Raw genomic sequence first — 17,169 nt, 5'->3', positions numbered from 1 at the left:
ACATGATACATTTTTTCAAGATTCTTTTGAATGAATATAATAGAAAGTTTAAAAGATCAGCATTTTTTAAATATAAATCATTTGTAATAATTTAGTCTTTAATTACACTTTTTGATCAATTTAATGCATCCTTGCTGAATATTTTCTTTCTAACGAATGTTTATATAAATATTTTTTTTTATTTTATTACTTTTATTTTATTTGCATATTGTTTTTTTCTGTTGATAAACTGATTCATAGGTTGTGTGGTGTCGCCACCTGGGGGGAAAAACTTCAAAATGCTTTAGTGGATGTTTGTTGTTTGGGGCTTGTAGCAGTATTGTGATGTTTTCACTTTCTCATACCGTTCATTTATCTCTTTGTGTGGCCTTAAGCAAATATTTTTTCTTTCTTGTTATGTCTTGTTTCTTCTGAGTCATATGTCGTGCTTTGAAACTCAGGTATTCATTTAAGCAGAAAACATTGGTAGGGCTTTGTTTATAAACGAATTATTTCATTCCAGCTGTTAGATGAGCTTTTTCTGTTCATCAGACTGGAAAGTGAAAATGTAACAAGTAATATATGTGTGTATGTATATATATATATTTATAATATGACAATGCTGTGATGCAAAAATCATATTGATCTTACTCATTTTTAAGCAAAATATAATTTCTTCTTTTGATTTTTTGAGTGAAATATAAACTGGACATTTTTGACCAGTTTAGAAGAATTAGCCCAGGAAAATTTGATTCATCATGATTATTATGACCTCGTTAGATGCAAACTCCTTAATCTCTGATACAAACACAGTTCTTATGCTCTTTCTCTTTTTTCCTTCACTTCTGTCTCTCTTAAACTCACAAACCCACGCACGCAGTCTCTCACTCCTCCACTGGTTTGGACGATGGCTTCTGGTTATCAGTTGGAAGGCAGGCACAGAGAGACCGGCGTGTGTGGCATTGCATGACAGGCCAGGGGTCGATAGCATTACAAGGCGTGTGTGTATGGCCACACATCCGTGTAAGAGTGTGTGTGTGTGTGTGTGCGCGCCTTTTGGCTGCCAGTTTCCTGTGTCTGCATTTGAATTACAAAAGCAAGCAGAGCTGGCATGAAAATAGAAAAATGTTTATCTGTTAGCTTCTCTCGGCCCTACGTATACACACACTTCTTACTGAACTGAGAGAGACAGAAGAGTAAACGGTCTGCAGCTGAGACCAGAAATGGGTCAGAGCGTCCTTCAAAGCATTTCTTTGCATCTTTACAATTATGGAATATTTTGGCGTGGAACAAACATGATAAAAGATGAAGTTAACAGGTGTTGTTGACATAGCGTTACGACACACTCTTAAAAATAAAGGTTCCAAAAAAGGGTTTCACAGCGATGCCATAAAAGAACCATTTTGAGTTTCCCAAAGAACCTTTCAGTGAACCGTTGTTAAAATAGCAATGTTTTTCCACTGGAAAGGAAAACATTTTTTTATATATAAACAAAACATATTTTTCTTAAATGTATACATGCATGTGTGTGTATTTATAAATGCATAATAAATATACACAGTACACGCACATATATTATGTAAACAAAAACAATTATTTTGGATGTGATTAATCATTTGACAGCACTAATATATGTTATTACACTTGATTTTAATGGAAACTTATCAGATTGTGAAGTGAATGGGAGTTCAGGATGTTCTGGATCCCTCTTCATCCGGAAAATTGCGTTCAGCTTCCCACTCTCTCTCTCTCTCTCTCTCTCTCTCTCTCTCTCTCTCTCTCTCTCTCTCTAAAGAGACATATTATAGGTAATTTATGGTTTCCTAATCCATAATCTTTAGGGATGCACGATATATCGGCCACCATATCGGTATCGGATATAATCGGTTATCGGTATCGGCCAAAATTTTCATATCGGTGCATCCCTAATCTTTATTAATTGTCTAATGAGTGATGTCATTTTGATGGAACATCTTATATTGAATTCATTCCTGGTTGAAAATGGTGAATGTCTTGACATGATTTCTCGTTACCCCACCCCTTTCCTGTCTTTCTGGGGGTTTTCTATTACGTATGCAAAATCTCCCCAAATCTGCCACCTCTCCCTAATCCACCAAGCACACAAAGACGGTTTACACTGTGTGTGCATGTTTGAATTGTGATTACACTGGAAACAGTTTGAATTTGATGTGGGTTTAAGGATTAAGTTTGTGTCTGCCTGTAGCCAAGGTGTGAAGCACTGTTGCCAGGATGCAGTGTGTGTGTGTGTGTGTGTGTGTGTGTGTGTGTGTGTAAATGTGTGTGTTTTATTTGCTTATACATGTGATTGTGTGAGCACGAGGTCTGTTTTCTTTGAGGAGGGAAGGGTGGCGGTTTCCCTTCGAAACATTAGATGAGAAAATAATCAACAGTACAGTAATAAAATTATAAATATTACGAAATATGAGAAGAAATACTGTGTAAAGCACTCGTCTTTGTTAATTAACACGGTCCAACAGCAACACCAGCAGATGAGCTTTCAGAGAGAGGCAGTGTCTCTTTAGCCTCCCTTGAAAACATTATGTTCTCATAGAAGATGTGAAGCATGGTGTGAACGTGAACGGAGAGAAACAGACGAAAAGTCATGTAAGAGTGCCTTCATAGCACTGGGATTGGCTTATTACTCATTGCAGTAATACCCATCTGTCGTGATTGTAACTGGTCCGTAAGTCAGCTTCAATGGCTGTTTTGTAGTTGTAATTGGTTTAAATAAATACATATAGTGTTGGCTTCTTGTTGACAGACTAGAGTACGATAAATGCTCAGTTAACCCCGAAAATGGGTAAACAAATCAATTAACTCACATGAATATTGTACTAAATGTTTTTCCTTGACCAAAATAACCAATTTGATTTGCTCTCTGATTTTGGACCCCACTATTTGCCACAAATTTTTCAAAATTTTTCATTGCTTTCACTAAAAATTTTTAACATCAAAAACAAAAAGCAAAAATATTCCTACACTCTCAGATATTCCTTGTAACAAAATGTCTTAAATTTACAGTAAACATTTACAGTAATAATGTTTCCTGTATTATTAGTGTCTGTATATTTTACAACTAAATGTAAACTGAAAATGAAACACCCTAATGTACATCACTAATTTTAAAAAAAATATTTAAATAAAATATATTCATATTTTATGTGTAACATAGGGACTTATACGGGGAATGTTTGACAGTAAATTACACGGTCATTAATTTGTAAAAACCACAAATTTATTATTTTAGTATTTTACAATAAAATGACATATATTTTGTTAAACCATTTACAAATTCTCATATATGGTATATATTAAAGGGATAGTTCACCCAAAAATGAAAATGTGATGTTTATCTGCTTACCCCCAGGGCATCCAAGATGTAGGTGACTTTGTTTCTTCAGTAGAACACAAACGAAGATTTTTAACTCAAACCGTTTTTTGCCCGACCGTATTTATTTGACGTCATGTGCCGGCTGTTGAGAACGCGCTCAGGACAGTTGGACAGTTCGGTGAATTAGAGGTAAAAAACTATATAAACACTGTTCAGTTTCTTGCACAGACCGATCGTTTCGTGTCTTTACACATCAATGTATCGTCACGAGCCGCAGGGTTTAATTTGGTTTTGTTTGTGTATGTTTTTTTGACTCTCAAAGCCGTGATTTCCATTCACCTCCATTATATGACTGACAGACTGCAACGGTTTGAGTTCAAAATCTTCGTTTGTGTTCTACTGAAGAAACAAAGTCACCTTCATCTTGGATGCCCTGGGGGTAAGCAGATAAACATCACATTTTCATTTTTGGGTGAACTATCCCTTTAAGGTATTTTTCAGTTAACCAATTAATAGATTTTTACTGTAAAAAAAAAATTTTTTTTTTTGCAGTGTCTCGATTAATATAAAGCATACTTATTTAAAAAGAAATATTGCATGTCACACTGGACAATACAACTTGTCACTGCTTGAAATGACATGCTACCCAACCAAATAATAAGGTAGCAGTGAGGGTCGCTGTAAGACATGTTTTGAAGCAACGAACAAGATTCACTTTAACTGAAAATCTATTTGAACAAGAAAATAGGATACATTTCAGGTTTTTACAAAATCCTAAATTTTGTCATAACTTTGGTTTACTTTTTTTTTTTTTTTTACTGAAAACGATGCAATGTACAGATATTTGTGTCTACGAATGTAGTTTTGCACAAGGTCGTGTGTGTGTGTGTGTGTGAATATGCTGTGTGACTCTTGGCCCTGAAACACAAACATATCAGAGGCCACCCTCTGCCCCGATAATCCTTTCAGATAGAGGTGATACACACATACTAAAGAGAGGTAATTAATAGTGCCACAGAGCAGCTCTTATGCACAGAGGATTGGATGAAGGAGGGGTCGCCCTGTCGTATTTTTTTTGTTCCCCCTGTCAGTCTTTCTCCCTTTTCCGCCACATTCGAGCATGAGCGTGATAACAGGAGCTCAAGGTCAGGGAGGGGGGCACAGCGTATGTGTGATGGAGGGAGGGTCTTCATACACACCAATTTACATGAGATATCAGCAGGAATGAGAAGGAAAAATAGATGGATAGACGGGTGAAGGTACAGTAGAAAAGAAGAAAGAGACAGGTTAAAGGACAAAGAGACGAATGAACAACAGAAAGATTCAGAAGTAGTGAGAAGTGAGCATTAGAAACATGGGTAGAGAAATGGAAGTTTAAAAAAAGAAATTAATAAAAGGAAATTTTACATTTTCTGAGGAAAATATGAGCGCTGCAGTTGTTACAGTATGTGATTGCTAGAGTAAGTGGTTGTCAGTGGTTTTTAGTACATTGATATCTAGTTGGATTGGGAATGGAGAACCGGATCTTCTCTTAACTGTTCTTAAACATCTGCATTCTTCCACAGATGTGGATGGAACATCATACTGAAATACTCAGACAGAGTCTACAGGAAAAATATGTTTTCGCTTCATTGTAGTTTCAGTCTGAATTGATAGTGATGGGAGAGAAACTGCAAAATAATACAAAAATAAGAAATCTACGTCTTTCTTTTAAGTTGTTCTCACTGGCTACTCATAAAAACAATCAAACGCTGCAACCAGTATGGTCCATATTGCAAACAAATGACTCGTATGAGCTGATTCTTTTTAATGAATCAGTCGTAAAGATGCTGGATTTCATCAATGACTCACTGAATCAGCCGGAGTTGATTGTGACTCACTGAACCACAAGTCATTATTTTTGTCTTGCCCAACTCAAAATGATAGAGAACGGTGTACTGTTATGTTTGCTTAAGACTTCTAACATGTAAATTAATCTAATTATTGAGTGATTGTTAATATGGCAGCAAAAAAAAGATACACTACTATTCAAAAGTTTGGGGTCGGTAAGATTTTTTAAAATGTTTTTTAAAGAAGTATCATATTTTTACATATGTGAGCCTGGAGCACAAAAGCAGTGTTAAGTCGCTGGGGTATATTTGTAGCAATAGCCAAAAATACATTGTATGGGTCAAAATTATAGATTTTTCTTTTATGCCAAAAATCATTAGGATATTAAGTAAAGATCATGTTCAATGAAGATATTTTGTAAATTTCCTACTGTAAATATATTAAAACTTAATTTTTGATTAGTAATATGCATTGCTAAGAACTTCATTTGGACAACTTTAAAGATGATTTTCTCAAATTTGTATTTTTTTGCACCCTCAGATTCCAGATATTCAAATAGTTGTATCTCAGCCGAATATTGTCCTATCCTAACAAACCATACATCAATGGAAAGCTCATTTATTCAGCTTTTTGAAAAATTGACAGTTAAGACTGGTTTTGTGGTCCAGGGTCACATATAGTGCATTCATTTGATCAAAACAGTAATATTGTGGAATAGTATTGATTACAATTTAAAGCAAATTTGTTCTGTTTTAGCATATTTTTAAATTGTAATTTTAATGTATTCCTCTGATTGTCTTCAGTGTCACATGATCCTTCAGAAATCATTCTAATATGCTGATTTGCTGCTCAAGAAACATTTCTGATGATGATCAATGTTGAAAACAGTTGTGCTGCTTCATATTTATGTGGGAATGCATTTTTTCAGGATTCTTGATGAATAGAAAGTTCAAAAACAGCATTTATTTGAAATTGTAGCAGTATAACACTTTTGATCAATTTGATGAATACTTGCTGAATAAAAGCATTAATTTCTTTTATCTTTTTTTTTTCTTTTTTACTGAACCAACATTTTGTAAAGTAGTGCACATTCTGAAAATTCCGATTTTTTTTGTTGTTCTTCTTATAGTTTTACTTTTTTAATGAAAAGAAAAAACATATATAACAAAACAATGGTATTTTTTCTTTCTTTCTTTCTTTCTTTAACTGGAAAAGGGCTACTAAATAGGTTATAGGAAGTGTACTATGAATCAAAAGAACTGGAATTGCTATGTGGAATCAAAATGAAAACCAAAACCAACAATTTGCCAATAAATACATCTGATAAATTACATAAATAAATTCCCATCCGAGTTGCTAGGTGGGTTCTAGGTGGTTGCTTAATGGCCCAAGTCACATGAGTTTACATGTTTCTGTATGATATTCTAGTTCTCAGATATAGTTCATATCCCTGCTTCAGTGTCTGTGGGATTGTTTCAGTCATTTTACCGTCCACCAGGCAATCACTTAAGTAATCTCTCCTCAACAAGCCGAATGATTTGAGCCGAGGTGTCATTTGCCTCCATAGCTCAAGCTACACTGTTAGTTCAAATCATTAACCTATGTATGAACTTAGCAAGTGTCACTAATAAAGGACAGTGGATGGGAAACCTCGCGTTGAGTTTGGGGGCTAGAAAGAGTGAGTGAGTGACGGAGAGAGAGAAGGGTGGGCGTCTGGGGGGGGGGCCGGTGGTGTCTTTGTGATGGAGATGGCGCAGTCTCCAGCGCTGAGCTGATAATGACCAACGGTTCTAATAGCATTCACCCCTCCACCCTTTAACCACTCAAGCGGAAAACGGACAGAAAGAAAGAGAGAGAGCGTGTGGAACGGAAGAAGATATGTTTAAAATATGACGTGGTGTGTGTCCCGGCTTATTGAAAATGCGCTTATATGAGTGTGTGTATGTCTCGACGCCCCTTGAGGAGACATTAAAAGACAATATGAGTGTAGTTCTCGGCCACACACACACACACACACACACACATACGCAAACACGTTCGCACCAGTCGGCTTACCCTCTTTATCGTGCTGTATTTACGGAGGGCGATGGAGCGTGAAACGCCTTTGGGCTCCTCGGGACCAGACGGAGAAACACACACATACACACAGTCTCACACACACTCCAAAGGCGGCCTTATCACCAGCGCATTACTGGGATTTATTGATACCCTCGGTAATCACTCCCTCATATCACCTCAAAGAAAAGAAAAATATACAGATTATATGAATGTCTGTGAGAAAGAGTGGGAGGAGGAGACGGCGTGGATGATGGGAGAAAGAGAGTGTGAATGTGTTCATCATTCACTAGCGAGATGGGAAATGTAAGGGAGGTTTATAATAACAGAACAGAGTGAAAGGAATTGAGTGAAGTCGAGTAATATAACGCAGGTAGTCGGCTGGCATACGTGCACACAAAGGGCACAGCTGAGGGGCCGAGGTGCATTCACACACCTGACATGAGCAGAGTTGTATTCTTGTGTGTGTTTAGAGAGTCTTCTGGTATTGGTTGCGGCTGAATTCATGTCACCCTAATTGGAGGTTTCTTGACCTTACTGCTTTAACTTGTCACACAGTAGATGCTTCTGATACAAATGGGCACATCAACCTTTACTGTTACGAGTATAGCCTGCTACAAGATGTTTAATAGAATGTCAAAGCTGCTCTTTTTCACACTATGAAAGCCTGAAGTGACCAGCGACTGTGAAAAATGCACATTAAAGCATCATAAAAATGGTCCATTGTTGGAAAAGAGCAACATTGTACTAAACTTCTCTTTTTGTGGTCCACAGAAGATAAAAACTGGGAGTAAATAATAACAGAATGTTCATTCTTAGGTCAATTATTCCTTTAAACAAGTGGTTCTCAACCAGGGGACCGGGGCCCACTAGAGCTCCTCAGAAATCTTTCAAGGGGCCCTCGAGGGCTTAGAATAAGCTGAAACAACAAAAAACTCAAGATATTTGAAGAACTGGGGTTCCCACTGGATATACAAGGAAACCTCAAATTAAAAGTGCGTTTTCTATACCAGGAAAAGTCATGTGAATTAATGAAGTCTAACATAATGGCCATTTTTGTAATGACCTTTTATTTTTTATCTGTAAAATATTTTATTGTGAGTAAAAATATTTGTAAAAATCGTTATTAGTAAATCACGGATTACTGGAAGAGTAATGTAAATTCATTGGTTAAAAAATGGGATCGCTGAAGAATTTTTAAATCCTGAAAATTAAATCTATTTTAAATTTATAAAAAAAAAACTGGCATGTCTGTAGATTAAAGTAAGTTTTCAAAGTGTAAATGGGACTGGGGGCCTTTAAATATCATTGTGACAATCAGGGGGCCTTGGGGTCAATAAGGTTAAGAACCACTGTTGAAATTGTACAGTACTGAGTGTTAATGAAGGCACTGCTCACTATTTTTCTTGTTATAGACTTCAAATATAAGATTGAATGTTTTTTATGCATTTTGCTCAAAGGTGGCAGTCAAACTCATTCTGAAGATTTTTGTGTTCAGTCTCCTTCTGCTTCTAACTCTGTATCTTGTTGTTTCTCTGTAGACCACTAATGGACCCCTCCGCAAGCCCAGTGATCCAAATTCCTGCAGGAAGCCTGCCTACTGCTACAACTGCTCTAAGAAAGGACACTTCGGCCATGTAAGTGGATCAGCCTCATCTTTGCTGATTGCTGGATGCTTTCTGCAATGAATAACAACCGCAACAACCACTCAGCAAAACATTTTAAAAACCACATTTGTAAACACACACACACACAAATCAGAACCCCTCATTGGCCGCTGTGTTGGTCCTTGTTACTTCAAACTGCTCTATTTGTTATACTGAAAACAGTTATAACCATTAATCTATATTCATACACAACATGCTAAATAAAGTACAGCTGTATACACTAGGTTGAGGTCAGGATTTTTTTATATAGCTTTGTATACTTCTATTCAGCAAGGATGCTTGAAAATGACAAAAAAATCTATTTAAAAACAAAAGCTGTTCTTTTGAACAATCAGTTTGTCAAAAAACAAAGAGAAAAAATTGTATCATGGTTTCCACAAAAATATTAAGCAACTGTTTTCAGCAGTGATAATGTAGGGCCCTATGAAATCAGTTTGTATTTTTCCCAAATTCAGTTTTATTTATTTTTTCAAATTCTGTTTTTCCAGACTTTTCTAGACTCTGTTTTAATGGTTAAATGACATTTTATTCATCAAAAAGCATGTCTAATTAATTGAAATCATGAAACTTGCACAACTTAACAGTAATTAATTAAAAGTTGTTTTTTTAAAATGCATTTTTAAGGCCCTGTGAATTATTTACTTATTTAATTATTACGTTTTATTTAATTAAAAAAAACTATTCTCAAATTTAGTTTTTTTTACCAAATTCTGTTTTCCATTAATTTTCTGGATTCCATTTTAGTGGTAATTAAAAGCATCTCTAAATAATTGATTTTATTAAAAAAAAAACTAATTTATTATTATTTTATTTCTTTTTTTTCACCAAAATATTGTGTTGTGCATTTACATTTTTCTGGTAAACAATTTTTCTGGTAAATATTCCTTAAAAATGATGTTTTAATAATAATTGTATTATTAGTAGTAGTACTATTGTTACATTAAGTAATATTTTCTGTCACAGTTTTTTCAAGTTAAACCGAACTTTTATTTTGACGGGTTGCCGTGAAGACCTTTAAGTTTCTGTTTGTCTATGATATGATGATAGATTTTCTCAAAAGAATGGTAAAATGCTCATAAAGTGAGCAGTTCTAGAGATTGTTCATGTGTTCATGTGCTCATATATTGAGGCGGCAGACGCTGAAAACACTGCAAGTGTTTTCATTAATCCATCCAAAATTTGGAAAAATTCCATGACATTCCGCGTTATACAGTAAATTCCATCTTTATGACTGGATTCTGCGATTCCATCCGCATTTTCCGCATCGGGGAAATCATAGGGCCCTAATGATGATAATACTAACAATTTTTCTTGAGCAGTAAATCAGCATATTAGAATGATTTCTGAAGGATCATGTGACACTGAAGACTGGAGTAATGATGCTGAAAATTCATCACAGGAATAAATTATATTTTAAAATATATTCAAACAGAAAACAGTTATTTTAAATTGTAATATTTCACAATATTACTGTACCATGATTATGAGATTAAAGTGTGTGTTTTCTGCAGGAATGCACTGAGAGGAGAATGTATAACGGGACGTATCCCACCCTGCCATTTATTTCCTATTATGACACAAAAAAGGACATGAATTGCCGGAATCATCGACTTAAAAAGCAGGCCAAAGGTTCGTTAGATAGATTCTTTCTGATAAGTTGAATTGATAAAGGCTGATCTAAAGATTGAGACCTAAAGATTTAATGACGTGTGTCTCTTACAGAACTTCAGGAAGCCGGATTGATTTCACCTGATGGAGCTTTCCTTACAAATACCCCCCAACCGCCCAGAAAGAAACAAAAAACCAGCCACAAACAGTCTCCATACACACACAACACTCACACCAACAACCAGCTCACGCCGAAGAGAAGCATCGCACACACACCCAAACACCACCCACAAGCGCACAAACAGAACACACACTTGAATTTCAAGCAGAGCTCACAAACACCAGGAAACCACGGCAAACACACGCCTCAGAGCAGGTTTAAACCACAAAAGCAAAGCCAGAAAGAAGCCAAAAAGAAAACACGATCTGAAGGTATAGTTTTAGATGAAGACGCAGACTTTCCTAGAGGCTGTGAAAAGAGCCCCCACACGACAAGAGTTTTTTCATCACCTCGCAAAGCCAATGTGACGCCGAATAAGCCCTTTGGACTGGAAAAGAGCAATAAAAAGAAAACGGATAAAATATCAAAAAAGGAGAGGAAATGGAGAAAGAGACAAAAAACAGCTACAAAAGGTTCTTCCGCGTATCCCTCCGATGAAAACCTTTTTCTGATTAAACAAAGAAAGGTATGAAGATAAAAAGGCAAATAGTGTGAATTGGACGTCAGGTGATTCTCCGTCTACTGGGGGTTGGTTTTGGCCCATCTTCCTCCATTCACATGCTTTTGTGTACAGTATTAGGGCTTTTTAGGGTTGTCCAAATCAGACCCTCTAGCCCAAATTCAGTAAACTGCTCAGTGCTTGACTGCATTATATTATGATATTCATATACTAAATTGACGTTAAAAAGTACATAATTTTTTTGGGGGAAAAATTAATACATTTAGCAAACATCAAGGTATTTTAAAAGCAAGTGTCCTGCTTGTTCATGACGAGTGTGTAGAGTTTATTATTTTATGTAGAACATGCTGACTTCTGTAACATCGTGATTAAATTAAAGTCTGTTTGTATTGATAATCTGTTTGAGAGCTTTTGTATAAACATCTTTTTTAAATGAATATTCAGTTTTATTTGAAGGTAAAAAGTGTAAAATCCAGGCTTAATATGCCTTAATTTTCTGAAAAGCATGACTGTAGCACCATCAAAACCCTGTCCTCTGGTATTTTATTTATTTATTTATTTATTTTTTAAGAATCCCACCAGTACAGCCAATGGTTGAGTTCGGGGGCGGGGCTATCTGTTTGGCCAACCAATGGCCAAAGTGGAAACCAGTTTAAAAGCAGTCATTATTTCTGCAGTTTTTTCTAAAATGAATTATACACATTCTGTGCTTGTCTATTTTTGCTTTCCAAACATGATGTGCATTAATATTACATTGATGCACCAGTAGGTGGCGACAAGTGTCTTAATCAGTAAGTCTTTCAATCATTCGCTCAACCAATTCCTTAAAGGGGTCATATGATGCTGCTAAAAAGAACATTATTTTGTGTATTTGGTGTAATGAAATGTGTTTATGCGGTTTAAAGTTAAAAAAACACATTATTTTCCACATACTGTACATTATTGTTTGTCCTCTATGCCCCGCCTTTCTGAAACGCATCGATTTTTACAAAGCTCATCGATCTGAGAAAGCGAGGTGTGCTGTGATTGGCCATCTATCCAGTGGGTTGTGATTGGCCGAATACCTCAAGTGTGAGATGGAAATGTTATGCCCCTCACCATACTGTGATGCCTTGTCCCAGCCGGAGCGATGACACAAAAACATTAAAACCCATTATAAACGAGGCATTTGTTGCATCCAGTGGGGACATAATTACTGATTATAATGACTTATACTGTCTTTTTACGCGTTGCGTTGCATTGCATCGTGCCGTGTAAACATAAAACTCTGTGTGCATTTGTGATCGGAGAAATGACAAACAGCAAGTGCTACTCTACACTGCCCAAAACTCGTTTGAATCATCAGTGGCAAATGATAAAAGAAAACGTACTCACGTGAGTCAGAACTGCCGGCATTTTAGTCTAACATTACTCTCCCAGGATCAGGAAACAGTCCTCCATAAAATGTGCCGGCGATCCACAGCACTAAGTTGAAGTATCCCCTTAGTGACCAGCACGGATCAGCTCTAGGCATGACGAAGTGGATATCGTCCTCTTTTGGAAGACCAAACAATTTAGTTTCGCTTTCACAACGAAACACACAGCGTCTTCACGACATGGGGGCAGCAACAATACTACAGCGAGAATAAAAGTTATGCCTTCTTTCTTTGCGTGAACATTTGGGCGGCGTTATGCAAATCTTCCCACATAGTGATGTAGACATGTGGGGGCATGTTAGAACGAGCCGTTTTAGGTAGGCGTGGCTGACTCTTAACTTTTATAAAGAATATCTCTTTGGATTTTTAGACTTTAGTCTTTGCAACTTTACAGATCTTCTTTATGCACCAAGAGCTTGTAACACTCCAAAGAGAAAGGAAAAATTTAAATTGCAGTATATGACCGCTTTAAACAACACCAATTCATTCAGAAATGAAACAACACTATGGTCTTTTGCTCAGAGATGCTGAACGAGTAAGTTCTGCTTTGACTTCGTTTAGAACTGTTATTGTCGGTGGATCAAAATCAGGGCTGCTAACTCACGCAATTGACTTTTCTCACGCTCTCACGAGTCGACAACGATGCGGGATTCATTTTCGAATGGGAGAAAAATATAATTTCTCAAAATAGATGTTCAAGCAATGTAAATGCAGACTAATAGATTCATAGAAAAATATTAGAATTTTCATGTCAAAATATTTTTTTAAATGCGGTTGAAATTATTTATAAAAGTAATTACTAGTAAATCTTGCAATTCTCTCACTGTACATTGCTATTCTTGTTGTGGTAAAAAGTTAATAGATTTGCAGCATTGCTGCAGTTATTTTACATAATTTTATGATATACGTATATATATATATAGAATTAAAAAATTTATATATATATATATATATATAAACATTTTCACTCCAACTTGAACTCAAAAGTTGGCAGCCCTGCAAAATAGGAAATGGCAATATTATGTAAAGTTATTCAAAATGAGCTTATTGTTTATTGGACTGGCAACCATGCTCTTGAACTGTGTGGCTGTGATTTCCTTTATTTAAAAAAATCTGTCTGTTGAACTGAAATCTTACTTTCAGACAAAAAAATATGTGCTCCACCTTTCACCTCTCTCCCGTGATTATCTTCTTGAGCTCCAGGTGTTGTTTAGGGCTGTTCAGCTTTAAAGTAATGACAGGCAGCAACCAGCTGGTTAAGTGGTTAAACCAGTGCCATTTCCTTCACTTTCCCTATTTTTCACTTTTTAAGATCCCACATTCCTTCTTTTTATTCCATGCAATTCCTCTTTTCGCTTTCATGGGTAGTGTTTTTGCTAAGAACAATATTTGAGCTCCAGAAGAGTCCAGATTTGTTCAATTGTTCTGTGAATGCGTGTTATGTTGTTCTGCTCTGCAGGACCGTGTGTGTGGACATTTATGTGAAAGTGTGTGCCATCGGGCTTTTATTGCCTGAAAAGTTTTTCAACCGTAAAAGAGGAGAGATGATTTCTTAAGCCAAATATAAATCCAACACTAAACATGGCAGTCCAGCTTACATGCAGAAAGAAATATCAGATTTTTTTTCCTGAAGATTTGCAGACAGTTTGTAAACTCAAGAGTCCCCCGAGGCTTGGCTGAGATGTGTAAGAGTGATACAGTACGATGTGAGTGAAGAAACATATAGTCACTATTGAAACGGAGTCACACAAGCTCACTCACACTGATTTATTCTGACTAATTCTTTAGAAGTGAGTACACTTTTTACTGGCATAGTTGGCCACAACACATTCCCAGCACTTTGACTCAACATACAGCCCTCAAAACATTCACAGTCATTCACTTAAGTGTAATTAACAAACCATGCTCATCACCATTTTACTTTCAAGGATGGTATTTTCCCGTAAAATCTGTTTTTGGTCAAGATAGTAAGAACTCCTTCCTCTTGAAACTAAATTTTCCTGCAGATCTGAATCTTGCCTCCACCACTGTGGTCCATTTCTGTATGTGACATGTCTTTTTCATTAGTCCAGTTCTCAGTGCAGACCAACTAGGGCTTAATAAAAGCTATATATATAAATGGCCAAAGGCTACAAAAGCATATAAATATAGCTTTAAACCCATGAAAGTAATAAAATAATGAAAAATGGGAAGAGTTTGTGGTTAAAATAGATGTTTAGAGTTTTTTACGGTACTTTTTTATGGACCCTGCATATGTGCTGATTGCTTGCCAGAAAAAGTCACTCGATGCTGAGCATGGCCAAGTTTATGGAAACCATGACAGAGATGGAATATGATTTAAAAAGAAAAAAAAAAGTTTTGGTTTGAACTGAAAATGTAATTGATATCCTCAAACATTTCTGTAGCAGTGTTATTTTAGTATTATTTATATACTATTATTATAGTATTCATTAATGTTTTGAATGAGCTTTTATTATTTTTATTTCAGTATGCATTTTAATTTTAGTTTAAGTTTGAGTCATTCTTAATTTGTTATTTTTTAGCCATTTTTATTACTTTTTAATAGATTTTAAGAATACAATTATTTAATATAAGTTTTAGTAGTTTTAGTATTTTTCATCTAATATTTTATTTCAATTATCACAAACCATTTTTAATAGTTTTAGTTAACAACAATACTTCTCTAGTTTTGTCTCTAGTTTTACTGCACTTGCATTAAAGTCTTAAATCACACTGATCATGTCAACATTTTACGTTTTCACTGCCTAGTAAAGGAATACATATAAAACGAAGGCCTTGGTTTTTAATGCACCCAAGTGAAATCAGACGTCTAGTCAAGTTTGAGTGCGATCTGTTCAGCATTTAGTTTAATTTTTTGGGATATATATATTTTTTATCAGCTTGTGTCAGTACAAGGTCTTTGACATGTGATGTACCAATAACCGCAAAAATAATTCACTCGGGTGTTATTTAACCATTAGGAACAACTTTCATAGTGTCTATAGCACATGCAAAAGAAAACTGAACTCCCAGTTCTTTGCATTTTGCTGCTGTGGCTGCACACTTCAAGATATAGCTCGACCAAACATGAAAATTTGCTGAAAATGTACTCACCCTCATGTCATCCAAGATGTAGTTGAGTTGGTTTCTTCATGGTAACAGATTTTGAGAAATTTCTTACATCACTTTCTCACCATTGGATCCTTTGCAGTGAATGGGTGCCGTCAGAATGAGAGTCCAAACAGCTGATAAAAAAACGGGCAGTGGTTTGAAGTTAAAAACATCTTAATAATTCATCTGTTTCTTACAAACACACACCTTTTCTCTTCACAAGTCATTAACTGATGGACTGGAGTGGTGTGGATTACTGTGATGTTTTTATCAGCTGTTTGGACTCTCATTCTGACGGCACCCATTCACTGCAGAGGATCCATTGGTGAGAAAGTGATGGAATGCTACTTTTCTCCAAATCTGTTCTGATGAAGAAACAAACTCATCTTTTCAGCAATTATTTCAGCAAATTTAAATTTTTGAGTGAACTATTCCATATAGGTTATCCAGATATTGCTTTCTATAAATACTGCATACTCCACATCCTTCTAGTGTTTGACACTGCATTTTGCATACTAGGGAAATATGAATATTTGTACAGTGGGAACGAGACTGAGTTACAGGGTTCCCACAGCCATGGAAAACCTGAAAATAACATATTACAGTTTTGATTTCCATGCCTGGATATATCATAGAAATACAGTATTTTTTTTCTGCTCCTCTCTGAAGTATTTCATTGGCTAGACCTTGCTCTTTGTGAGTGCTTGTGTAGAGTAAAACTCGCCCTCAAGCCAGTGAGATACCATCAGTCTCGTCTGTCTGTTCAGGGTCTTATTGGAGATGTTTGGACACTAATATAATAAATTAAAATCTTTCTAAAAAGTCATGGAAATTCACTTGTTGGTGTTCCCCTGCTCTCTCTATTGACAGTGCTGTGTTTGTATTTTGCAACTGCATCCTCTCAACAGAGTCATTCCACCTTTAGATTCGGGTTGTTTGATTTAGTGCACTTGGGAGACATCCACTGTTATTATGTTATTTACTGTCCATACTAATCCACAGCGGGCATGTAGAATGCAGGGCTCAGAGCTGTTATTAAGTATGCTTAGTACTGACATTCCTCTCCAAATCCATGTACTTTTGGATGAGTCTCTGTCGAGTTTCCAGCTCTCTGTTTCTGTGTCTTAAAGAACTGTCTGCGAAGGCTGTCAGAGCCTTGTCTGCATTTTTATTGTGACTTGGATATTTCCTCTAAGCAGTCGCGGAATGCATTTCTCTCTGTTTACCATCCAGAAAGATAAGCAAATGTGACTATTAACCATGTAACACACAATCCACAATCATAAACATGTACGGATGCACGTCATCTAAATCACTGCACTGCAACAGGTGTGTAGTCGACAGTGTGCGGATTGGGAATGTGTCCATTTTATGCTTGTAAATCAGTGTAAAGCCCCACTATAACCCTCCTTCCTCCTCAACCAGTGCTTCATACTGTAGCTTCCAGGCAAAACTTAATTTTCATAGAGAGC

General features: G+C 36.1%; 1 protein-coding gene across 1 annotated transcript in view; it reads left to right on the top strand.

The window, feature by feature from the left end:
• The window catches only part of LOC107570228 (zinc finger CCHC domain-containing protein 7), a 51,339-nt gene extending 39,763 nt beyond the window's left edge, over positions 1-11,576 (top strand). Inside the window, exons 7-9 of the mRNA XM_016256435.1 lie at positions 8,758-8,853; positions 10,395-10,512; positions 10,606-11,576. Of these exons, the coding sequence (XP_016111921.1) occupies positions 8,758-8,853; positions 10,395-10,512; positions 10,606-11,183 (792 nt within the window). The 3' untranslated portion in view covers positions 11,184-11,576. The remainder of the gene's footprint in view (positions 1-8,757; positions 8,854-10,394; positions 10,513-10,605) is intronic.
• Positions 11,577-17,169: the final 5,593 nt, after the last annotated feature.

This window comes from Sinocyclocheilus grahami, unplaced genomic scaffold (genome assembly GCF_001515645.1).
Source record: "Sinocyclocheilus grahami isolate Dianchi unplaced genomic scaffold, SAMN03320097.WGS_v1.1 scaffold1428.1, whole genome shotgun sequence".
Taxonomy (NCBI): domain Eukaryota; kingdom Metazoa; phylum Chordata; class Actinopteri; order Cypriniformes; family Cyprinidae; genus Sinocyclocheilus; species Sinocyclocheilus grahami.
This window is presented reverse-complemented; position numbering and strand designations above follow the sequence as displayed.